A 24,692-nucleotide genomic window follows, 5' to 3' on the forward strand; every position below is an offset into this window, starting at 1 on the left:
TGAGGAGTGAATGAATGAGTGAGGAGTGAGTGAGTGAGGAGTGAATGAATGAGTGAGGAGTGAGTGAGTGGCGAGGAGAGAGAAGGAAGGGCGAGGGAGAGCCCAATGAGGAGAGAATAGTCGCTTATTACTAGAAACAGCGAGATGCAAAGAAGGCAAGCGAGGTTGTTTTTTCTTTCTTTTAAAAAAAAACAATCCTCCCACATCTGTTGCTATCTAGAGTGAACTCAATTTTGTGTCTTTCAGAGACACCTGTTTCAAGCCCAGTCTCAGAGCTCTATAATCCATGCCCACCCAATGCACCATCGGAAGGGTCTTCTTCAGTAGGTCTCCAGTCTTCAGAGCTGTGTGACCACGGCGCTGTGTGTCTGAGGGCGGCTTTCAGGCTGGTTCACGGTCAAGGTTAAACTCCAGAGTCCCTGCTGTGGAACTGCGCTGTCTCAGAGCCGGCCTGCAGGACAGCGCAGAACTGCCGTGTGCTCCGGAGCCTGCCTCTCCACGGGGGAGGAAAGCCCCAGCTTTCTCCCGGGGAGCGGCTGGTGTTTTCTAAGTGCCAACCTTTCAGTGAGCAGCCCTGTGCACATGTAACTCATGGGCAGAGCAATATTTTTGATCTACCATCTAACCTGAATACATAAGTGAGAGGATACGGTGTGAACGTGAGACTTGCAGTCAGAGCAGGTGCCCCCAGCTGCAGGGAGATGGCCCCGTGCCCCTCTATGAGCCCTGTGAGTGAGACTTAGCGGGGGTGGGGGGTGGGGGGTAGCAGCTTCTCTCGACTCACCTCCTCCCTTTGCTCGGGTTCTTCATCTCACACCCTGCTTGTCCTCACGGCGCTGCTCACCCTGTAGCTGCTGGTCCCCGGCATTGATCTGCCGGCTCAGCAGGGTCCACAGAGGGGCTGGGTTGGCAGCCAGGAGCCTGAGAGGTGCCCTTCACTCTACTTTCAGAATGCGTCCCCTGCAAGGACACCTCCTGCCCGGGCATCTCCAACCCGGGGGTCTCCGGCTCGGGCGTCTCCAGCTCGGGCATCCCCAGCCCGGACATCCCCAGCACGGACGGCCTCGGCCAGGGCATCTTCCACCAGGACATCACCTTCCAGGTCATCATCCAGCAGGTCATCGTCTGCCAGGTCAGCATCCACGACAGCCTCTCCAACCAGAGTGTATCTGGTTAGAGCAACACCAGTGGGGGCAGTACCCATCCGGGCACCTCCTGCCAGGTCATCACCGCCCACCAGGGCCGCTGGAGAAAGCTCAGGTAAGGGGGTAGAGTGCGAGGGGAGGGCGAGGGGAACAGGGCACGGCCCATGGGTACAGAGGAAGCACCAGAATTGGCACAGTAGGTGCCTCGGCCCATTTGGAGAGTGTGGGGACCCATGGGTGGGCAGTGAGGAGCCTGGGAAGATGGACACAAAAAGGAAGGGGCCGTTGATTGAAAGCCCAAGACGGTAGGAGAGAGGTTCCAGGCTCAGGCAAAGGGCAAAGCTGTGGCCACCTCAGAGGCTGTCCTCCAGGTTGGATTTTGAGGGCAAAGGCTCTGGGGTAGAGTCCTAAGTCTTTTCCTGGGGTCCCTGGGCCCTGCGGTCCGGCCACTTTCAGCAGCTCCATCTGGATGGAGGAGGAATGAGAGACTTTGACCAGTTCCGTGTGTGGTTTAGCTACTTACTGGGAAATAGAGATGCCAAATGTGTGCCCAGGTCTGGTTCTGCCCATAATGGAGCAATACCTCTGTCCATCCTAACGCTGCCCTCCTCCCATCCCAGGTCTCAGAAGATTCCCGTCCCCACATCTCAATAGGGTTAGGGCTGAGATCTCACAGGCTTGGAGATGCAGCCCAAAGACAGGGTTCCCCTTCACAGCCAGGCTTGTGACGAGTTGTACACTCCACGGTGGGCTTGGGGCCAGACACACCTGCATCTGAGGGCCTGTTCTGCCACTCACCACCTAGTGACTCCAGACAAGTCATTTAACTTCATCAACCACGGTGTCCCCACCTAGAACATGGGCATCTTCATCCCAGCTCCAAGGTGGCTGGGAGCATCCGAGAGGAGAGCATCTGGGAGGGCCTGGCTGACGCAGAGGAGCAGCTCAATGAAAGGGAGGCGCTGGTGGCAGGAGGTCCCTGGCTGCCACAGACGGTTTGCGCTGACCTCTTCCCCGCAAGGTTGGCCCTTGGAATACCCCCAGTGGTAGCAGAGAAGGAAAATCCTGGTGATTTGGGGAGCAGCCTCCACTCTGTACTGGCACAGGGTCGCTTTGAGTCAGAATCAACTTGATGGGTTTGGGGTTTTGTTTCCCAGTGGGAAGCAGGCAGCTGGTGGTGCCATCATCTGGGATGGAGCGGTCCTCCCGGGACCCTCGTGGGCCAGCCTCGTCTGCTTCTCTTGCCTCCTCCGTGCCAGGCTCTGCTCCGGCCTCACCCTCCCCTGTGTGTCCCACTGCTAGGTCCCAGCTTGCCCAAGTTCACCTGGGAGGAGGGCCAGAAGCGGCTGCCGCTCATCGGGTGCATCCTCCTGCTCATCGCCCTCGTGGTATCCCTCATCCTGCTCTGTGAGTGTGACGGAGGGGACACAGTGGGGCCTGGGCACTGCCTGGCTGGAGTTGGGGAGGGGAGGTGGCTGCCACAGGGAGATGGATGGTGGGTAGAACTCACCAAGCTGTCCTGCTTACAGAGAGCTGTTCTTGCAAATAACCTTGGACCAGAGTTAAGAGTGTGGAGTGTCAGACACCTAAGAATTGTCTTCCATCTGAGCAAATTAATGTGAGCTAGTTATGTAACCCTGCTGAGCACAGGTTTGCATCTCTAAATGGGAAGGGGTTTGTCCATGCATTCATTTGTTCATTCCATTTTCCATGTACACAAGGTCTCTTACTGACTTTCCTGGGTGATGATGAATAAATTAGGTGCCATGCATGCCTGGGACAAAGACCCATTCTAAAAGAGGACTTTTTTTTTAACTTAAACATTAGGAATACTGAAAGGAAAAACAAATCTCTCAGGAACCCTTAGTCCATGGGCTAAAGTAGTCACATCCCAGGGCTGACTGTCTGGCAGACCACAATGATCCAGCCTGGCGGGGCAACTCAGCAGAGAACGGAGGGGGGACAGACACCACACCATGCCTGTCTTCGGGAGATTGCATTCTCCTGGGACAGAGCTGGAAACAAACACCTGTATCTGAGGGTGACTGTCGGGCAGAGGTCAAAACAGCATCAACCTGGCGCATGGGGACTTCGACTGACAGCTGTGGGGCCAGTTGAGGATGGAGGAGACAGGAGAGCAGTTCCCACTCTGGGCATCAGGTGGGATGTATAGGTGGGCCAGGGAGGCCTGGGGGAGAGAGAAGGGGCCCACTGAGAGAGGAGGACACACGCTCTTTGGGGATCATGAGTTGAATAAGGCTGGACCCCATTGCAGAGAGTGTTACATGCCAGGCTGAGGGGCGAGCTTTCTCATCAGGAGGCAGCACAGAGTGGTGAAGGACAGGGTAGACAGACATTGAAGCACGTGGCTCTCGGGGCTGCTGGCGGGTGAGGACTCTGTGCTGGTGAAGAATATGGCTTCAGCATGAGACAGACCAGCCGTAGCATCCTGGCTCGGCTCCTTCCTCGTGAGGTGTGTCTCCGGCAAGTTCATCCCCTTCCCAAACCTCAGGTTTCCTACCTATCTCGAAAGGTTCCAGGAAGTCACTGTCACCAGGTATTCATAGGAACCTTTTGCTTGAACTTGCTGCCTGCCCTCCCCTCTCCATTTCTCCGCACCCTGAGCTGGACAGGACCCCCCAGGCCGTGCACTGAACAGAAGGAAGGTGGGGAGAGAGGCACCCGGGGTGGGGAGAGGGGCACCCCATAGAGTGGTGGGAAGAATAGATAGGGAACAAGCCCGTCTCTAGCGGGATTTAGGGTAGACTGTGACATTTACAGTTGTGGTTTGTGTTTTTAGTTGCTTTCAAGTTGACCCTACATGCATGGGGACTCCATGCACCATGACCTTAGGATCAGTCTGGGTCAGAGCACGGTGATCCATAGAGTTTTCTTTGGCTGGTTTTTGGAACTGAGTTGCCAGGCCTTTCTTGCTAGCCCATCTTAGTCTGGAAGCTCTGCCGAAGCCTGTGCACATCACAGCATCACCCAAGCCTCCACTGACGGACAGGTAACAGTGTCTTGGCCGGGAGTCCACCCTGGCTCTGCTGCAGGCAATGCAAGAATGCTACCACCTGACCATGAGAAATGTGAGCGGTACAGATCACCTGCACAGGGCTGAGCTTGTTCCATAGATTTCGGGCCTTCAGCATGGTTTCCAAAAGACCCTGCCAGTCTGTGAGGTGGGCCTGTAGCTTCCCAGAGCCAGGGCAGCGGTTTGATTGTTCAGGCCACAGAGCAGGTACGTGATGGCTCAGGACTGGAGCCGTGAGTCCTGTGCTGTCTCTGAACATGAAATTGTGCCCGTCTTCTGAGAGGGCACTGCCAACTCATCCTCTGAGGCTCGGTGCCGTGCGCTTGCAGAGGGAAGGAGTTCAGAAGGAAAAACGTACTCCATTGCCAGTGAGTCAATCCCAACTCCTAGCGATGCTATACAATTATAGTACTACCCTTGTGGATTTCCGAGGCCACAAATCTTGACGGGAACAGAATGCCTCCTCCTTCTCCTGCTGAGCGGCTGGTGGATTTGAACTGCTGACATTGTGGTTTTCAGTCCAACAAGTAACGTGCTATACCACCAGAGTGCCTCCAAAGAAAAGAATGGTAAAATCTGAGAGATTGGGAGGACTTAGAATCTGATTGATAAAGAATCAGGATCCTCTAACACTGACCCAGCGGACAGCTCCCGCTGGCTGACTCTGCTTACAAGACTTGCTGAAAAGAATATGCTTAAACCATCAATATTTTCATAGGGCTTTTTTTTGGTGGTGGTGGTGATGGTTTCAAAATTAACATTTTTTAAATGGGGTTTTTGTGCCAAGTATTCCCACATTGATTCCTCACAGCAAGGTGAAGCTAGGGCGAGATCCAGAGACAGGTGTCATCGTCGTTGTTATTGTAGTTGGTGTGGAGTGCTGTGGCATCAGCTGGGACTCCTCGGTGACCTTGTGTACGACAGAACGAAGCACTACACCTTCTTGCACTGTCCTCGTGGTCCCTGCTAGCTTGGAGCCCGTTGTTGCAGCCACGGGGTCCATGCAGCTCACTGACGATCTTCCTTTTTCTTTGTCGCTGCCCCCCTTCTTGCCCAAGCAGGAGTCCTTCTCCAAGGACTGGCCTCTTCTACAAACCTGTCCCAAGCGCATGAGACAAAGCCTCACTCCCCTTGCTTCTAAGGAGCACTCTGGATGTCCTTCCTCAAGGCAGGTTCTTCTCGAACATCGTCAACAAAATGCACCAATTCTTCTTGGGTCTTTGTCCCCCTTGTCTAGGACTGCTAAAACCGAAATACAGCCTTCGGATGGCCACAACGACCAGATGTTCATTCTCTCACAGGCTAGGACACTAGTAGGCTAAACTCAGGATACCAGCTCCAGGCGAAGGCTATCTATCCTGGCAGGAAGGACCCGAGCGAAGGCTCTTATTTAATTTCACCATCTGTGGACCCTTGAAGATCTTCATGGGTCTTGGCATCTATCTTACCCCAGGCCTAAGAGGTTCTGCAGGGAGGGACCTGGGTTCCAAAGGACACCCTCAGCTCCTGGGTCTTCTCTCTTGATGTTAGAATTTCCTTCTATCTCTGCTTCTACTCTCTCCTTTCACCTTTTGGAAGATAAAAGGTGATGCAGGGCACAACCCAGCGAGACTCCCCTAACAGCAGACCAGGCCTGTGACCTGAGTTAGGAGGTGGGACCTCCTGTGATCCCTCTGCAAAGGATTACATCATAGCACATGCAAGGAGGGAGAGTATCATTACCTAAATGCCAAATTGTATCCACAGATAACTGACAGACCACTGAGAGTCCTGGCCCATCCAAGTTCACATGTACTTTGGGGAAGTCAGAAGTCAATGATGCCCTTATTTATTGTCCAGCTCTCTCGTGCAAACGATGGCTTGGGCCAGGTGCACGTTGGTGCTCAAAGAGCTCGTTGCTCCTTCATACGTTAAGAGGTCGTTCGCAGCAGATTTGCCCAATGAAAGGGGCTGTTTGATTTCTGGAGGACGGCTTCCGTAGGGGTTGGCTGAGGATCAGAGTGAAATAAAAGCCTTGATAGTTTCAGTCTTGTCGCCGCTGAGCATGCTGTCACGTGTTGGTCCAGGTGTGAGGCTCTTGCTGAGGTGTGAGGAGCCTGGGAGTGTCGTGGTTATGCATTGGGCTGCTAACTACCAGGTCAGCAATTCAAAATTGCCAGCGGCCCCACAGGAGATAGACAAGGTTTTATAGTCTCGTGAAGGGTTTCCGTCTCAGAAACCCACAGGGGAAAGGTCTACCCTGTCCCCTAGGGTAGGCATCGACTCCATGACGGTGGGTTGGTTTGGGATGTCAAGTGCAAGCATCCAAAAGGTGACAGCCTTGGCTCTTCGTCAGTAAGTGCTTCGTGTTTCATTTGCTTTCAGCTAGCAAGGCCGCGCCATCTGCACATCACGGTCTTCCTCCAATCCCAAGACCGTGGTCTCCTGCATATGGTCCGGTGTCTCAGATTATTCGCGGTACCCAGCAATATCCCCTTTGTTTTGTTTGAACAACTGTCTCTTGGTCGATGTAGAAGTTCCACATGAGCACAATTATTTGTTCTGGAATTCTTAATTCTTCCCAAGGCTATCCGTAGGTTGTCATAATCCACACAGTTGAATACCTTTGTGGAGTCAATAAAACATGGGGAAATATCTTTCTAGTATGTTATGCTTCCGGTCAAGATCCATCAATAAAGATGTCCCTCATTTTTCTAAATCTAGCTTAACTTTCTGGCAATTTCCTGTCGATGAACTGCTACAGTAATATCTGAATGATCTCCGGCAAAATTTTACTTGCATGTGATAGTAATTATATTGCTTAATAATTTTCATATTCCATTGAATCACCTTTCTTTCAAATGCGCCCAAATATGAACCTCTTCCAGCTGGTTGACCAGGTAACTGTCTTCCAAAATTCTTGCACAGACAAGTGAACAATTCTAGTGCTTTGTCATTTGTTTTGTTGAGACGTTTCCCTGAGTATTCTGTCAATTCCAGAACCTTCTTTTTTTTTTTTCACTGAAGCTTCAGTACAGCTTAAGTTGCATCCTCAATGCTATTGGTTCTTGATCGTCTGCTACCTCCTGGGATGGTTGAGCATCAAGCAATGCTTTTTGGTACAGTGACTCTCTGTGTTCTTCCAACCTTCTTTTTATGCTTCCTGCAACAACTAGAGTTATTTGCGCATAGAAGCATTCAGTATTCACACTTGAGGCTTTGAGTTTTCTTCAGTTCTGTTAGCCTAAAAAATATTGAGTGTGCTCTTCCTTTGTGCTTTACACCTCCAGCTAGAACACCTTGCTGCACTTTCTCAGGATACCTTTTCAAATCTGCCGTCTGACTTTTCATTTCATCGCTTCTCCCATTTGTGTTAGCTACTCTGTACTCAGAGGCAAGTTTCAGAATCGCTTCTGACATCCATCTGGGTCTGTTCTTCCTTTCCGGTCTCTTTAATGCCCTTTTGGCTTCCTCATGTCTGATGTCCTGGATGCCGTCCCACAACTTGTCTGGTCATCGGTCATTAGTGGTCGATCAGCCAAACTTATTCTTGAAATGGCTTCTAAATTCAGGTGGATGTACTCAAAGTTGCACTTTGACTCTTACAGATTGGTTTTAATTGTCTTCACCTTCCACTTGAACTTGCATATGAGCAACCGAACATTTGCTCCACAGTAGCCCCTGGCCTTGTTCTGACTGATGATATTGCGCTTTTCCATGGTCTTTTCCCACCAGTGTATGTATCCCATCCAGCAAGATCCACACATATAACTAATTTTTTTTAAATGAAAAAGACTACTGATGTCAAGTTGATTTCAGTTCAGGATTCACAGCAGCCTCATAAAACAGAGTAAGAACCCTGCTCCACAGGGTTACAGAGGCTGTACGTCTTCCTGGAAGTGCACTCCCTTATCTTTCTCCCTCAAAGAAACTGGGGGTTCAAACCATCAACCTTGCAGTTAGCAGTACAATGTGTAACCCAAATGCCCCACCAGTTTATGGTATTGAAAAAGGTATTTTCAATTAATAGGGTTTTGGGGTTCTGTTTTGTTTTCAATGTACATCCCAATCACCAGTCATTATCAAAGCATCCTGACTGCATGTTTTATCAATTTCAGAAGCAGAAGTTGGTTGAAATCATCAATTTCTTCATCTTTGTCATACATTTGAATAGTAGTCATATTATTCAATGTATGGATAGTCTATTACTGATAGCGCTGTACTTCAGGATCTATCTTAAAACTTTTTTTTAATTTGACAAACATTGAATGTGACACCGTTTGTCTCCAATTTGTCAGTCCTAGCACAGTAGACCATATGATCGCCTGGTACCAGTCCATTCCAGCTTGCTAATGCCTAGGATATCTCTTTCTACTAGTTTTCCATTTCATTTTTGACAACTTGAATTTTCATAGATTCATACTTGATATATTTCACACTGCAATTACGAATGCATGTCTGCAACTATCTCTTCTCGTTTTGAGTCATGCCACACCAGCAATGAAAGTCCCCAAAGTCCCTCCGAGTCCCTCCGGTCAACTCTGTTTGGGAAGACAGCTCTTTCGCACTTGTCTTTTGAGGACCCGCTAACCTGAGGGGCTCCTCCTCCAGCGCTCTCATACAATGGCTCACCGGGACTCCCGAGGCTTTCCCTGGGCCTTCTTCATAGTCTGTCTCAGCCCAAGAGTTCTGCTAAAACCTAACCGATGGGTGACCCTGTTGGTATCTGAAATACTGGTGGTATAACCTCCAGCATCGCAGCAACAAGCAATCCACCATAGTGAATGCACTGACAGATGAGTTGGAGGTGGTGGGCAACTAGGGGGTCTCAAACCTTAGCCTTGGGTGACTGAGAGCACGGTGAGGCCTGGAGGAGGAAGGGTGGAGGAGGCGTGGGAGCCAAAGAGTCAGCTGAAGAGAAGAGGTAGGGTAAGGATTTGGCACAGGAGTTGGTTGGTTACGCAGAGGTGATGCTTGGCCATACAAGGGGAACTTTTACCAGGAAGTAGAGGTGACAGAGATCTTATGACAATAAAGTGACATGAAGTAGATGTGTACATATGGCTTGTTTTCTTTTAGACATGCCTAGAAAATCTACCACCTAGGGTTCGTCGTTGAATGGGAAGATATTTCAAGGTACAAAGACAGGTAGTTGAGCAAGTACGGAGCACAGGCAGCAAGTCTTGGTTAGGGGAGAGAGAGAAAGGAAGCCACCGAAGGGCTTTGAAGCAAAAGGATGATGTCCTTCAAGACAATAGGACGGGTGATAGGCGCATGTGTGCTACCGTGAAGGTAGAAATCCTCTCTATTGGGACTCTGTCATGCACACAGTGGAAGGATCACAGAGAGATGCTGAGAAGCGGACATTGGAGGAGGACGTTGTTTCTCTGGTTACCACCCAAGCTACCGCACAGGGCAAGGAAGCATCCAGAGTAGTACCCAACGCCAGACACGTCTCCCTCTTTCTCGCTGGCTGGCTGGCTGCTCGAGTCTGCCTGGTGCTGGCCTGCTTGCAGGAGCTTTCTGGAGAATTCCTGAGCAGCCTTTCTCTCCATACAGATGGGGAACGAGAACCCCAGAGTCCAAGAGGGATTGCAGGTCGGTGTCTCAGAACCCCTTGGGTCTTGGGCTACGTAGCGTCTTGTTTCTCTAAGACTGTCCGCGACCACAGCTGTCTGCTTCTTTTTTTCCAGTCTACTTCTGGCGGGGGCCCGTAGGGATCAAGTACAAGGAGCCGGCGGAGAGCTGCCCCAAGCACACTGTCCGCTGTGACGGGGTGGTGGACTGCAAGCTCAAGAGTGACGAGCTAGGCTGCGGTAAGGAGCCCGTGCAGAAGTGTGTGGCCGTCCTCTGATGGCTGCAAACTGGTGGAAAGTGTCCATCAGCTCAAATACAAGGCGGTGGGCAGGAAGCTTAAAGGACCAGCTCCTGGTGACAGCAGACCTGGGGTTGAGTGCTGTGTGACTTGGGCAAGTCACTTACCTTCTGGGGCTCTGTTGTTTAGTTGGTCAAGTGATTTGGACAAGGCTAAGAGTTCTCCACTAAAAGTGGATGGTCTCAATATCAGACTGGTCAACGCAGAGCAGCTTGGCCAGAAGAAGCTATGGGATGTGGAGGTACAGGGATGGGGCTGTACCTCCTCTTTACTAGCTACCAGATAACCGCTGCCTTCTCATCCCCATGGCTTCCAACACAAAGGTCATTTTACAAACTGCTGGCCTAGATGACCATCACAATGCTGCCTGAGCTCTCTTTGCTCTCGTCACCTGCAATTTGATCATGTAGCCCTGTTGTGGAGTGTCCATCGCGTGTGTACATCATCTGGGCCCATTCGACCTACATGGACTGCATGCTCACATGTGAGCAGCACATGATTGAGAGCCCCTGTGTCTAAGCCTGTGAGCACACAGTCGGACCGTGCAGACTGTGTTCTCCCTGGTCACTTTCTCATTGGACCAGGTCTCTGTCCTCTCGAGGCGCTGGCCCCTGGCAGTGCTTCCTCCTCTCCTCACAATAAGTCCTGGATCCCAGGAGACGGCACGCTTCCCAGCTGCCCCAGCCCCTGCCTTAGTTCTACTCCTCCTGAGGCTCCTGGGGTTCTAAGCCCGGACTGCCCATCACTCCCTGGAACCTGCTTCTGGACAGGACTTCTCAGAGCCTTAGTCAGCTCATTCCCCGGAAGCATGAGGCTTCCCGGGTGCTGAGACCTGCCCTGCTCTGCTCTTGCCCTGCAGTGAGGTTTGACTGGGACAAGTCAATGCTTAAAGTCTACTCTGCAACCTCCCACAAGTGGCTTCCTGTCTGCAGTGACAGCTGGAATAACTCCTACTCGGAGAAGACCTGCCAACAGCTGGGCTTTGAGAGGTAAGTCTGACTCCCAGGGCCCAGCTTCCTGCAGCCCATGGGCTCTGTGCTGGAACCTATTCAAAGAGCCCTTGAGAACCAGGCCCGAGGCACAAGTTCAGGATGCCCTTGAGTTATTCAAAGGGATAATGGCGCTGGGAATTTACTTCGTTATAGTAAACTGTTTCCATGAAGCCGGAGTAGTGATTTGTAGAGGAGGGGCTGAGATAACATCAGACTCCTATACAATCCTTTGCCTTCAAGCACCCTGATGTCCATGGTCACGTCCAATGGCCACAGAGGCTTCGTGAGATGCATAGACCAATGAGGAGGTCTTCACACATTTGGGAATAGAAGCTCAGATGATACAAAGATCTTTAGTAGGCTTCGGGCTGTCACAGTTGTGGCTTGGGTTAGGATGATTCAGGCAGGGAATGTGATGAGGTAGGCGTGGCCAGGAAATGCCCTCAGATTTGGGGCTCTTTGGATCAAGGATTCACAAGGGTGGGGGAGGGCGGGGGAGAGGAGCTATACCAAGGGCTCAAGTAGAAAGAAAATGCGTTGCAACTGATGATGGAAACGTATATACAAGTGTGCTTGATACAGTTGAATTATGGATTGTTATAACAGCTGTAAGAACCCCCAATAAAAATGATTAATTAAAAAAGAAGCCAGAGTGGGTGTGAGGGAAAGGGGCTTGCTGAGCAATGCCCTTTCCATTGAAGGGGTGGCTATTTTACAGGCCACACATTCAGCTCCAGTGTCCCTCTTGGTCTATGCATTTGGGGGTTCACCTGTGTTTGAGGTTGTGGGCAGAAGGGGTTAGAATATCATACTGAGCTCTCTATAGAAGAAACTCCTGGAGAAGTAGGGTTGGGGAGCTAGAACCTAGAACCAGCTCTCCTCCACCTTAGGGTTTTGGTCTGAATAAGGAGGACTAGGAGGGTCTGATGGGAAGACCACAGACATTTGTCCCATCTCCTTTATCAATGACTCCGTTTGTTCAGAGAACACTCATTAAACTTTTATTACATTCCAGGTATCATATGGCACCCAGACACAAAGGCACACGACAGGCTGGTTGCCCTTGAAAAGTTTCTAGTGTAGTGTGAGCGAGGCATGCTTAAACGAATGTGAGGTGTGCTTATCAGAATACGTGCAAAGGGCTCCTAGTTGCACTTGAGAAAGACAGCAGAGCCTGGAGGAAAGGGTACCCTGGGCAGAGGAACACGTGAGAAAGCATGGTCTCATGCTAGGGTACACCACAGTCTTGAAATGGACATAAGTTCCCGGAAGATAGTGGTCCATATGTCATCCACATCAGAATCACCCCAGAAGTTTGTAACAACACTGATCCACTGAGTCGTAGTCTCTGGGATTAGAGAGGGGATCTATTGAGCACAAGCTCATAGGTGAGGTCAGAGACCCAGTAGACTCAACCAGTCTAAAGATGATCCAACTTAATTAGACAACCCAAGAAGCTGAGGGTCTTTAACATGCAAGGTCTCATTCAGGAGGTCTAGGGTGATGCTGATGCTGTTCCTCCACAGTCCACACTTAGACCAGACAGGGGATAGATGGGCCCTTCCCCCATATGAGTGTACATCAAAGCAGAGACACATGGAGAGCCTATTAAAGCCAACGGCTGGGCCCCAGCATGAGTCTCTGATTCAGAAGGTCTTAGAGTGAAGCCCAAGAATCTGCCTCTGGTCCGAGGCTTTGAGAACTACTGGGTTGATGCACAGGGGTCGTGGGGTCAGCGGTGGACGATGTGGGTGGGACCTGAACTTCTGCATTTTAGGAGGTGGCCACCATCCAGACCACTACAGCCTGGCCCCATCAGCAGGGGCAGTGGGCACTCTAACCAGGAGCTGGGGGTAGAGTCTGCTCAAGGTGACCACTCATTCTTTTCCCCTGTCTTCCCTTGCAGTGCTTACCGGACGGCTGACGTGGCCCATAGAGACGTTGCTAGCAGCTTCTCAATCTCCGACTACAACTCCACCATCCAAGAAAGCCTCTACAGGTGTGGTGAGGGCAGGCCAGGCTGACTGTTCTGAGGGGTCCCTTTCTGAGCAGGGGCACGAGGGGATTGCAGCATCCGGAAATCCATGTCCCGTGACCCTTCTGGGACTCAGCCTCCAGGAGCCCATCATAAATGTCCAAGGACAGCTCAGAAAGAGTCTGCATGTACCCCATCGCCTCCTGATGCCCAAGTTCTGGTTTTAGGGTTAGCGCAGAGAGAATCTCAAGATCAGAGATGCCCCCACATTTACCTGGTTTCCAGGGGCCACTAGGAAACCTACAGGTCCTGGAGCTGTAGTCAGCCAGGTGCTTGGACTGAAAACTGCTGCTGGGAGCGGACTGGGGTAGGGTAGGGGGTAGCATCACTGATGTTGGGGAGGGAACATAGGCTCAGCAGCAGGGGGAGGGCTAGATGCAAGTGGTCAGTGACAGACACGTCCTTCTTTTCTTCATCCTCTGTGACCTTTGGTCTGCAGACCCCCCTGGAGGGCGAGGCAGAGGGGCGCTCCATCCGCTGGCATTGTTTATCTGGGGGGTGGGGGTGGGGGTGGAGATGCTAAGAGCAGGAGAAGTGGCTGCCTCCTGGAGGCCTGCTTTGTGCTGGGTGGGGTTGCCGCCAGGTGGGGTTGCCCACCCCGCTGCTGACAGCGCAGTGAGGAGCTATGTCAGAAGGCCAGTGAGCCACCTGTTCGGCTGGGCTTGTGCAGTCATGGTTCAAAGGTCAAGAAGCTGGTCCCTGTGTGCCATCTGCCGCAAGAAAGCTGGGGAGGGAGCAGAGAGGCTGCGCCCTCGGTCCCCCCGTGTCTGGAGAAAGCCCGTGGAGGACCTAGTCCATGGAGAGAAGAAAAGCAGAATCGGCACCACCTTGTCCCAGGGCGGTGTCCTTGGAAATGGGGCAGGAGTTGAGCAGGAGTCCCCCAGGATTGGTTTCCAGGAGGAGATGGCTCATATGTCTCCCTTCCCACCTTTGTGTCTCCCTGCAGGTCCGACTGCCCTTCCCAGCACTACGTGTCTCTCCAGTGTGCCCGTAAGAAGATGCTCTACTTCTGGGCTTGTGTAGGGTGGGCCTCAGCGGGGCGGGACGGTGCCCTCCTGGGGGAAATGGTTGACCAGGCAGGTTCGTGCAGGAAGAGGGGCTTGTCTGGAAGGACTGCTTCAGGGCTGGGGGTCTTAGGAGGCACTGAGGCCATTTCTGGGCAGCGTCACCCCCTGTCCACTGAACCTGGAGCCACGGCCTCTCTCATCCCAAGGAAGCCGTCGGAGCCTGTGGATTGCGGGCAGGGGGCAGAGGACTGGGAGAGCAGGTTCCAGGCCAGCCTAGAGCTCATGTGTCAATAGAGTTAGACCAAGATTGAGATCTGGAGCCAACCTTTAGTGCCCATGGTCTACATGCAAGGCACTGTGCCCATCTCTTTACAAACAGTCCTCCATTAACCCTATGAGGCAGATGCCACTCCCAAACCCATAACCGCAAAGCCAGTCCAGCCTGACTCATGAGGATGCTCCAGGACCGAGCAGAAGTCCGCACAGAGGCTGTGAGGCTGGGCTCTTTGCAGAAGCAGCCCGCCACATCTTTCTCCCACAGGGCAGCCGGTGGGTTCGAACAACCGATCTTTTGATTAGCAGCCACTGTGGCACCAGGGGTCCCTCCAGGGGGGCATGACTTCCCACCGATAGGTGCAGGGCCTGAAATGTTTCACTGGCTTTGGGGGCACCGCTAGCAGGCGATGAGCGGGTATCTGACCTCGGGTCTTTTATCTGTTCCCCAAGGATTGTGTTCTCAGGAATGACAGTGGGACACAGTGCCCACCCCCTCAGACCTCTGCCGCTTCCTCACCTTCTCTCCTCAAAGACCAGAAGGCATGAGTCTGAACACACTCCCAGGGCTGCTCTCCTTGCTCATCCCTGTGTAGGAGGGCTCGGTCCAGAACGATTAACTCACCCACCAGGGAACCCTGTGGGCACACACCCATCCTCTGTGTCATGGGAAGTGTCTTTACTCCATCTTTTGAATCACATAGTGGCTTGGTAGCCAGCCCCGTCATCATGCTTTGGATTGGCCCTCCTGAGCTCCCGTGGGCAGCCAGCCCTGGCATTCACAAATGAAACCCGAATCCCTGGCACTGTGTCCAAGGCTCTGGCACACATTGATTGTATTGATTTTTTAAAAATCATTTTATTGGGGTTCATACAACTCTTATCACAATCCATACATACATCAATTGTGTAAAGCACACTTATACATCCGTTGCCCTCATCATTCTCAAAATTCGCCTTCCACTTGGGTTCCTGGAATCAGCTCCTCATTTTCCTTTGTCCCCTCTCCCTCCCTCCCTGCTCCCCCTCCCTCATGAGCCCTTAACAACTTATAAATTATTTTTTTATCTTATCTTACACTGCCCGGCATCTCCCTTCACCCACCTTTCTTTTGCCCATCCCCCAGGGAGGAGGTTATATGTTGATCCTTGTGATCGGTTCCCCCTTTCTACCCTACCTTCGCTTCACCCTCCCAGTATTGCCAATCTCGCCACTGGTCCTGAGGGGTTCATCTGTCCTGGATTCCCCTGTGTTTCCAGTTCCCATCTGTACCGCTGTGCATCCTCTGGTCTAACCAGGTTTGCAGGGTAGAATTGGGATCATGATAGTTGGGGGGAGGAAGTGTTTAAGAACTAGAGGAAGGTTGCATTGATTTTAAAAGAAAAGCAGGCGAGCCTTTCCAGCCTGGGGAAAAGGTCCCCACTGGATGGGCCTGGCAAGCTAAGCCACCAGGTGGCAGCTCCACTTGGGCAGCAAACAGCGGGGCTCCCTCAGATTGAGTGAGAGCCATAGTCCCTGTGGGAGGGTGACTTCGGGATGGGGTCGCCCAGACTCTCAGGGTCTGGGGAGCATGGCTGAGACTAGAGAAACAGGGTGCTGGGTTTATTTCTTCTACTTCCCCCGCAGACTGTGGACTGAGAGCCATAACCGGGCGCATCGTGGGCGGGGCACTGGCCTCAGAGAGCAGGTGGCCTTGGCAAGTCAGTCTGCACTATGGAACCACCCACATTTGCGGGGGCACACTGATCGACGCCCAGTGGGTGCTCACGGCCGCTCACTGCTTCTTTGTGTAAGTGCACGAGTGGGTGGGTGACTTGGTGCTGGCCTGGCATCAGGAGTCCTAAGGAAGGGCTGAGATCAGACTGAGTTCCCCATGGAGGCGGACTCTGGGTGTGACTTTGATGCCCACTGGCCAGGAGCCGTGGCCTGGCTTGACAGTCACTCAAGGACCGTGATTTGCAGTTGGTATGCAATGCTGGGCGCATGAAAGGGGGGCGGCGGTACTTGTTCTGAACTCGCTGCCATTGACAGTGACGTAGGACAGGGTAGAACTTCCCCTGTGACTTTCTGAGCCTGCAACTCTTCAAGGGAGTAGCATGCTGCCTCTTTCTCCCCCGGGGCGGCTAGTGGTCTCGAACAACCAACCTGGGGGTGAGCATCCCAGCACACAACCTCTACCCCACAGGGGAGTGCACATGCTTAGTTGCTAATCAGAAGGTTGGTGGTTTGAGTCGACCTCTAAAAGCCTCAAAAGAAAGGCCTGCCTGTCGATTTCCCCCAAACCAGGCACTGGCAGCCCTCAGGAAGGCAGTTCTATTCTGATGCCCGTGGTGTCCCCCTGCGTCAGAATCCACCATCAGTCACTGGTGTCAGTGGGTCGGGGGGAGGTGGGGGGGGGGAAAACAGGAGCAGAAGGACCTGGAGCCTGGCCCTGAGGAGATTCTGTTGCTGCTTCCCACACTGGCACTTTCCAGAGAGAAGCCCAAGCCCACCAGGATCTTGTCCCAGGAAGTGAGGGTAGTGCCAGTGCCCTTGGCATCTGACAGTGGCTAGCCAGCCACGTCTCCGGTGGCTGCAGCCAGGGAGGGCCCTGACTCCCCTGGGGATACCCTGTCCCACCTGAGTCTCTGTCTCTGAATGCGGACACACTTGCTGGCGGCTGAGCGCTTGCCTTCTCTGCTCCCAGGGAGGGCCCCGAGGAGATTAGCAGTTACTGGTTCCCAGCACGCCTCGCTCCGAGCGGTCAGTGGATGTCAGAGGAGCACTGTGCTCCAGAGGGATTTCAAAGGCTGGTTTTTTGGAAGGAGAAAGCCAGGCCTTTCTTCTGAGGAACCTCTGAGTGGTCCCACACCTCCCACTCTGTGGTCAGCAGCTGAGCCACCTAGGGGTGCAGAGGAGATAGTGGTGTGCTGCAAAGAGCACTTCCTCACCTCTCCATCATGATAAAGGGAGAGAGGCCAGTTCAGAAGTGTGCAGGGAGAAGGGGGGTGAGCAATCATTTTGGACCCTTGGGCCATGATAGCAGGCTCCCTCTAGAGGTCATTTCGTCCACCTCCCTGCCTCCTGAGCTGGGTGTGTAGAAGAGGCTCCCCGTGCACTCTGCCTGTACCTGGACCCCGCTGTCCCGCGTGGTGCTTGCAGGACCCGGGAGAAGATGCTGGACGGCTGGAAGGTGTACGCGGGCACCAGCAATCTGCACCAGCTACCCGAGGCAGCCTCCATCTCCCAGATCATCATCAACGGCAACTACACGGACGAGCAGGACGACTACGACATCGCCCTCATGCGGCTCTCCAGGCCCCTGACCCTCTCCGGTGAGTGGACCCGTGCTGGCCGCACCCCAGCCGGTGCCTCTCCCAGTCCTTGTACTTGGCAGCAGCATCTTTCTCGTGTGTGTGTGTGTGTGTGTGTGTGTGTGTGTGTGTGTGTGTGTGTTGAATGAGGTGAAGGTTTTTGGAGCAGATCATGGGTTTTCTTACGCATTGTGTGTCAGCTCCTCTCTGGCGCCCTCTTATGGTATCCTTACTTATCATTACTGTACTTATCCTTCTGTGCTTCCTGCTTCCAATCCTCATCTTTCCTAACTCCCTGCAGTTTGTCTTGCTGCCCTTTGATCTTAAATGGTTGCTTATTCTAACACGGGGGTAAATTCACTTCCAGATCTGACTAGAAGGGCCATGGTCTTGTGTGTGTGTGTGGGGGGGGGGGTAGAGTAGGGGGGTGCAATGGAGTTCCACCAGTCTCTGTCCAACCACTAAACCTGAACTCTTTTTTTTTTTAAATCATTTTACTGGGGGCTCATACAACTCTTATCGCAATCCATACATGTATCTATTGTGTCAAGCACATTTGTACATTTGTTGCCATCATCATTCTCAAAACATTTGCTTTCTACTTGAGCCCTTAGTAACAGGTCTTCATTTCCCCTCCCTCCCTGCTGCCCCCTCCCTCATGAACCCCTGATAATTTATAAATTATTATTATTTTGTCATATCTTAATGCTGTCCGATGTCTCCCTTCACCCACCTTTCTGTTGTCCGTCCCCCAGGGGGGAGGTTATATGTAGATTCTGTAATAGGTTCCCCCTTTCCACCCCGCCCTCCCTTCACCCTCCTCCCCTCCCCACCCCCACAGTACTGCCACTGCCTGAACTCTTTTATGCATTTGAATTTGTGCTACAGTCCTCTCCTACTCTATCCAGGACCTTCTAATGGACGTTTTTCAGAGCAGTTGGTCGTGGTAACTGGGCACTCTCTAGTTCTTCTGGTTTCAGCCCTGTGGAGGCTAATGGGTGTGTGGTCCACTCGTTGATCTAAATGTCTGCACAGTCTGTGATGACCTTTCATTACCGTTCTTTCCTGCAGACAGGGAGAGACCAATCGTTGCATCTTGGATGGCTCCTCTCGAGCCTTTGAGACCCTACTTGATCCTTACTACAACAGTCTTTGTGAATAATGTTATGCCAATTGACCCCGGTGTCCCCCTACACCAGCAGTTCTCAACCCGTGGGTCTCGACCCCTATGGGGGTCGAATGGCCCTTTCACAAGGGTCGCCTGATTCATAACAGTAGCAAAATGACAGTGATGAAGTAGCAACAAACATAATGTGATGGTTGGGGGTCACCACCACATGGGGACCTGTCTGAAAGGGTCACGGCATTAGGAAGGTTGAGAACCACGGCCCCAGATGATGGTGCTGGTCCCCACGCCCAGGGGCTCATCCCTCGAGATGTCTGGTTATGCCTAAGAAGCTCACGTGACTTTTCCCTCTTTATACCCCGCCACATTCATGGGTAGATTTGCAGCCAAGGTAACATACACATGAAAAACTATCTCCTGCCAAACCTGTGTGTATTCATGGGTACACTCCCCCTCTCCCACACCTGTTCAGCCTGCGTGTCTCTCCAAGCACCTACTCGTGGATCCCCTCAATATCACAGTATTGGTCTCTTTTGCCTCTGACTCTCAAAACTTCCCAGGTCTTTCTCGGCCTTCATCTTTTACTGTTATTATTATTATTATTATTGGGGGCCTGTCTTGGTGTTCCAGAGCCTCAGAATGGCAGAAATACTCACAAAGGGGTGTGCGATCACTTCAGCTAACACCACTATTTTACAACTGGCAAAATCGAGGCCCAGAGCTTGAAACATAAGGATGCCCCAGACGACACGCCGCACACGCATGTTGCAAGCTGGCGGCAAACATAAGGATGCCCCAGACAACACACCGCACACGCATGTTGCAAGCTGGCGGCAGAGCTGGGACTTGGATACCGACCTCAGTCATTCTAAATACAGGTTGAATTGTTTGTCTGGTATTTACCCAGCACTTGACAGGGGCCACACACAGTGGCAGGCATTTTACCCGTGAGGAAATGAGAGAATTGCCCAAGGTAGCCCTGGAATTGGATGCAGGCCCCATTGGCTTCCAAAGACTGCTCCTCCCGTCTGGCTCTTTTGACTGGCAAATCCCTTACCTGGCAGGGGAGGCAAGAGAAGCTCACATTCAAACAGCTCGTTGCTAGGGAGTGGCGGCTAATGACCCAAGGAGGTTCTGAGTGCTGCAAAAAGTCTGAGGAGATGGATCACTGGGGGCTGAGGATGTGAAAGGAGGTTCCTTTCGTTCATGAGGGCACTAACCGATTCGCTCCTCTGGCGCGGGAGTCTGGTGACTAGATGAAAGGCCCTGGGGGTGCAGCTGCACAGGGCACAGCCCGTGTAAAGACTGACACGAATGGGAGAGGTCAGTGATGCTGGACTCAAGGTGGGCAGGAGAACTTTGGAGGCAAGCAGCATGGGACACCTACTCAGTCTGAGCAGGCTAGGCAGGCTCTCCTGGAGCAGGACAGGTAAAGTGGGTTCTGAAAGCGCTGGAATGGGTCTGGGAGGGACCCCAAAGAAAGGGCTGGGTGATCTTTCCCGGCCCCTAAGCAAGGATGTAGAGGTAGGGAAGACAGGAAGAATGTCTCCCTGGACAGACTGGGATTTCCGGAAGCCTTGGGGGACTCTAGTTAGGCCAGTGTTCTCTGAGGCTCTCAACAGTGTTTTTCTGGCATGTTCACTGTGTCAGGAGTCAGAATAATAAGAGCATCAGAGGTCTGTACAGAGGAGGAACCCGGGGCTGGGCGGGGCTGGCTTAGAGCCACGCCCACCGGACTCGGACCTGTTGTCCTTGAGCCTGCCTCCATTGCTGGATCCTCTGTTCCTGTTTGTGTGGGACCTGGGACAGTGGAAGGGCCCGCACTCCACCAACCCTGCCACCTGAGCCCCTCTAAAAGGAAGTCTGCCTCATCCACCTGTTAAAACCCATTTAGCTAAATACCCAGGTCTTACTTCTTCCCCCGCCTACTCTCCTCAATATTATTTGGAATTCCAAAATAAGTTCAATAATTTCTACGAGCAAATGAAAACTGTTCCAGGCTGGAAGGCGCTTCCCATAGCATACCAGTCCCTCGTCAGACCCTGGCAGTCCCCAGAGAATGAGCAGGCTGGCCTGAGACGGACCCTTTGGACTGTCTTGGAATCCCTTCGGTTATATGGTCATCTCATGTCCCTAACTTTGGGCTTAGAAATCAGGGCAGACTTTCCTAAAAAATCACACGAGGGCCAAGCACCTCAAAGTGCAGTGCTCTCTGAGAAGACTTGTGAAAACTCACCAGTAAATGAATTCACCCTTAAACAAAGGAAGCATGCAGTGGGCTACATACAAGTGCATACATCTTCAGGAATCTCTGGGTGTTACAAATAGTTAAGCGCTCAACTTCTAGCCAAGAGGTTGCAGCTGAAACTCACCCAAAGACGCCTTGGCAGAGAAGCCTGGCAATCTGTTTCTGAAAGGCTTCCGGAGGAGTTCTATTCTGCACACCCGGGAGTCACCATGAGTCAGTCAGGATGGATTGCACAACAACTAACAACGTACTCTCAAGACGCTGCCACAGGTGCGTCTGGCTCACGCCGTGTATTTTCAGTCGCCTCGAATGCATGTGAACTAGGGAGTCAAAGAAGAGCCAATGCATTTGAACGGTGGTGTTGGTGAAGACTGCTGAAAGTACCATGGGCTGCCAACGGAATCAGCACATCTGTCTTGGAAGAAGTACAGCCAGAATGCTCCTTAGAGGCAAGGATGGTGAGACGTTGTTATCAGGAGAGACGAGAGCCTGGAAAATGGATGTCATGCTCGGTAAAGTAGAGGGGCAAGGAGAAGCAGAAGGCCCTGGACAAGATGGATGGACAGAGCGGCTGCAACATGGACTCAAACATAAGAACAATTGGGAGGATGGCGCAGAACAGAGCAGGGTTCTGCTGTGTGTCAAGTCACGACTTGATTGCCCCTGACAACAACCCCACAGCACCACCTGGAAGATCACCACTGATTTGGCAGTTTATTGAACTGTGGTGGCCTGGATGTTCCTGTGAGGCTGGAAGCCATGGAATCGGTGCTTCGAATACTAACAGGCAGGCAGCTTTCAGTGGCACTTCTAGGCTGGAAAGAGGGAACAGACCACACACTTCCCAAAAATGGGCTGCTGAAATCCTTAGGAAAAGCTGTGGAACATTGTCTGACATCGTGCCAGACGATGAGCCCCTTGAGCTAGAAGATGCTGGAAGCACAACCACAGGAGAGCTGCCTGCCTCTTCAAAGGAGAGCCGACCTTCGTGGTATAAATGGAATAAAGCTTTCTGGTCCTTCATTTACGGATGTGGTGTGACTCATAAAATGAGAGGGAACATGTCCAAACATCTATTAATAGCTGAAATGTGGAACATGCAAAATAGGAATCAGGGAAAATTGGAAGTTGTCAAAAATTCAATGACATGCATAAAGATCGATATTCTAGACATTAGTGCACTGAGATGGATTGGGGTTGGCCATGTGGAATCAGACAATAATATGGTTTACCGGGCTCTGAATGACAAAGAGGACTGTCATTACAATAATTGTTCAAAAAGAACACTTCAAATATATCCTGAAATACAACAGTTGCTGAAAGGATAATGCCTATATATCCACAAAGAGATACATTAATATGACCATGCTTCTAATGTATGCACTAGCCACTAATGCCACAGATAAAGAAGCTGAAGAGTTTTACTAACTTTTGCTATCTGAAATCGACCACACTTGGAATCAAGATGCATTGGAAATTGCTACTGACTGGAATCTGAAAGTTGGAAACAAGTGAGAAGTATCAACAGTTGGAAACATGGCCTTAGTGATAGAAGCAACATCACCAGCTGCCACGGCAGAATTTCCAAGACCAACGACTTACTCATTTTAAGTACTATTTTTTTCTGAAAACATCAATGGTGACCATTTACCTTGCTCTATCTGAATGGAATACATACACAGTAATCAAATCAATGAAATCTGTGGCAAGAGACAATGGAGAAGCTCAATATCACCAGTCAGAACAAGGTCAGGAGCCAACTGTGATACAGACTGTCAATTGCTCATACGCAAGTTCAAGTTGAAGGAAATGAAAATAAACGAGCAAGAGCCAAGTATATCCCACCTGAATTCAGAGAACATCTCAAGAATAGATTTGACAAATTGTACACTAATGACCAAAGACCAGAATAGTTGTGGAATGACATAAATCAAGGACATAATACATGGGGGGGGAGGTCATTCAAGAAAAAGGTCATTCAAAAAGATAGAGAAGACCAAAGTGGATGGACAAGAGACCCTGGAACTTGCTGTAGAACATAACATGGCTATAGTGAAAGGAGGAAGCGGGGAAGGAATGGGACGGGAGATTTCAAAGGGTGGCTCCAGGACACAAAGCAAAGCACCACAATGAAATGGGCAAAGACCAGAGTTCAAAACCCGAAAAGGAAGAACGTGCTTGGCATTTCTCAAGCTGAAAGAACTGAAGGAAAAATTCGTCTCGAATTGTAGTATCAAAGGATTCAATGGGGATAATATTGACTCGTGTGGGAAGCATCAAAAGAAGATAAATGGAATACACAGAACCAAGAAGAATTGGTCCGTGTTCAGCCACTAAAACAAAGAAATGAATGAATGAAAACACATTCCTTGCCATTGAGTTAATTCCGACTCGAAGCCATCTGAGAGTTTCAGTCTTTTCGGGAGCAGACAGCCTCTCTCTCCTGTAGAGTGGCTGGTGGTTTCAAACTGCTGGCCTTGTGGTTAGCAGGTCAGTATGTAGCCTGTTAGACCACCAGAAGTCCTTAGGCATTTTAAGAAGTAGCATGTGATCAAAAACTGATGGTACTGAGGAGGAAATCCAAGCCACACTGAAGGCATTAGGAAAAAAACAAGGCTCCAAGAATTGTTAGTGTATTTGAAATCTTCCCCCAAATCATAATTCAAAAACATCCATCAATTCTTCTCTGGTCTTTCTTATTAATCGTCCAACTTTTGCAAGCATATACTCCATTGAAAATACCACGACTTGGGCCAAATGCACCTTAGTCTTCAAAGTGACATCTTTGTTTTTTAGCATTTTAAAGATCTCTGTTACCATGGTGTTGAGTGTGGATCAGAGTATAATTAAATCCTTGACAATCTCATTCTTTTCTCTGTTAATCATGATAGTGCCTATTGGTCCAAGTATGATCATTTGCTACTCCTAGGTAGTCTTCAGTTTTCATCAATAAGCGCTTCAAGTTCTCTTCACTTTCAGCAAGCAAAGTCGCGAGCGCCACCTGCACAGCACAGGTTGTTCATGAGTTTTCCTCAGCTCCTGATGCTGCAGGCTTCTTCCTAGAGGCCAGTGTCGCAGACTATTTGTTTAGCATACGGGTGAAATGGGTGTAGTCAAAAGACACCAACCACCCTGACACACACCTTTCCTGATGTTAAACCACACAGGCCCCCCTTTTCTGTTGGGATGGCTGTCCTTTGGTCTATGGACAGCTTTCTTGTGAGTATAAAGAATGAAGTGTTCCGAAACGCCCATTCTTTACAGTATTGTCCCTAATTTGTTGGGATTCACAGAGTCAAATGCCTTTGCATAGTCAATGAAACACAGGTAAGCATCGTTCTGATAATTTATGTGTTCAACTAAGGTCCTTCTGACAGCAACAATGATATCCCCAGTTCCATGTCCTGTTCTGAATCCAGCTTGAATTTGATACAGCTCCTGGTTGGTGTGCTGCTGAAGACATTTTTGAATTATCTCAGTAAATTCCTGCTAATGACATTGTTTGATACATTTTGATATTCTGTTTCATTAGCTTTCTTTGCAATGGGCACTAATACAGATTTCTTTCCATGGATTGGCTGGGCAGGGCGCTGTCTTCCAAATTTCTTGTCAGAGACCAGCGAACACCTTCAGTATTGCAACCACTTGCTGGGACAGAGACCAGCGAACACCTTCAGTATTGCAA

The 24,692-nt window shown here is 51.0% G+C and overlaps 1 protein-coding gene across 1 annotated transcript in view; it reads left to right on the top strand.

Annotated features, from left to right (window-relative positions):
- Positions 1-24,692, top strand: part of TMPRSS13 (transmembrane serine protease 13) — a 113,340-nt gene that overhangs the window by 12,241 nt on the left and 76,407 nt on the right. The window contains exons 2-9 of the mRNA XM_004712850.2: positions 951-1,260; positions 2,448-2,552; positions 9,852-9,974; positions 10,893-11,022; positions 12,932-13,024; positions 14,007-14,050; positions 15,967-16,129; positions 17,482-17,654. Of these exons, the coding sequence (XP_004712907.1) occupies positions 951-1,260; positions 2,448-2,552; positions 9,852-9,974; positions 10,893-11,022; positions 12,932-13,024; positions 14,007-14,050; positions 15,967-16,129; positions 17,482-17,654 (1,141 nt within the window). The remainder of the gene's footprint in view (positions 1-950; positions 1,261-2,447; positions 2,553-9,851; positions 9,975-10,892; positions 11,023-12,931; positions 13,025-14,006; positions 14,051-15,966; positions 16,130-17,481; positions 17,655-24,692) is intronic.

The sequence above is a fragment of the Echinops telfairi genome, unplaced genomic scaffold (genome assembly GCF_000313985.2).
Source record: "Echinops telfairi isolate 266 unplaced genomic scaffold, ASM31398v2 ScPeMD7_7463;HRSCAF=8501, whole genome shotgun sequence".
Classification (NCBI taxonomy): Eukaryota; Metazoa; Chordata; class Mammalia; order Afrosoricida; family Tenrecidae; genus Echinops; species Echinops telfairi.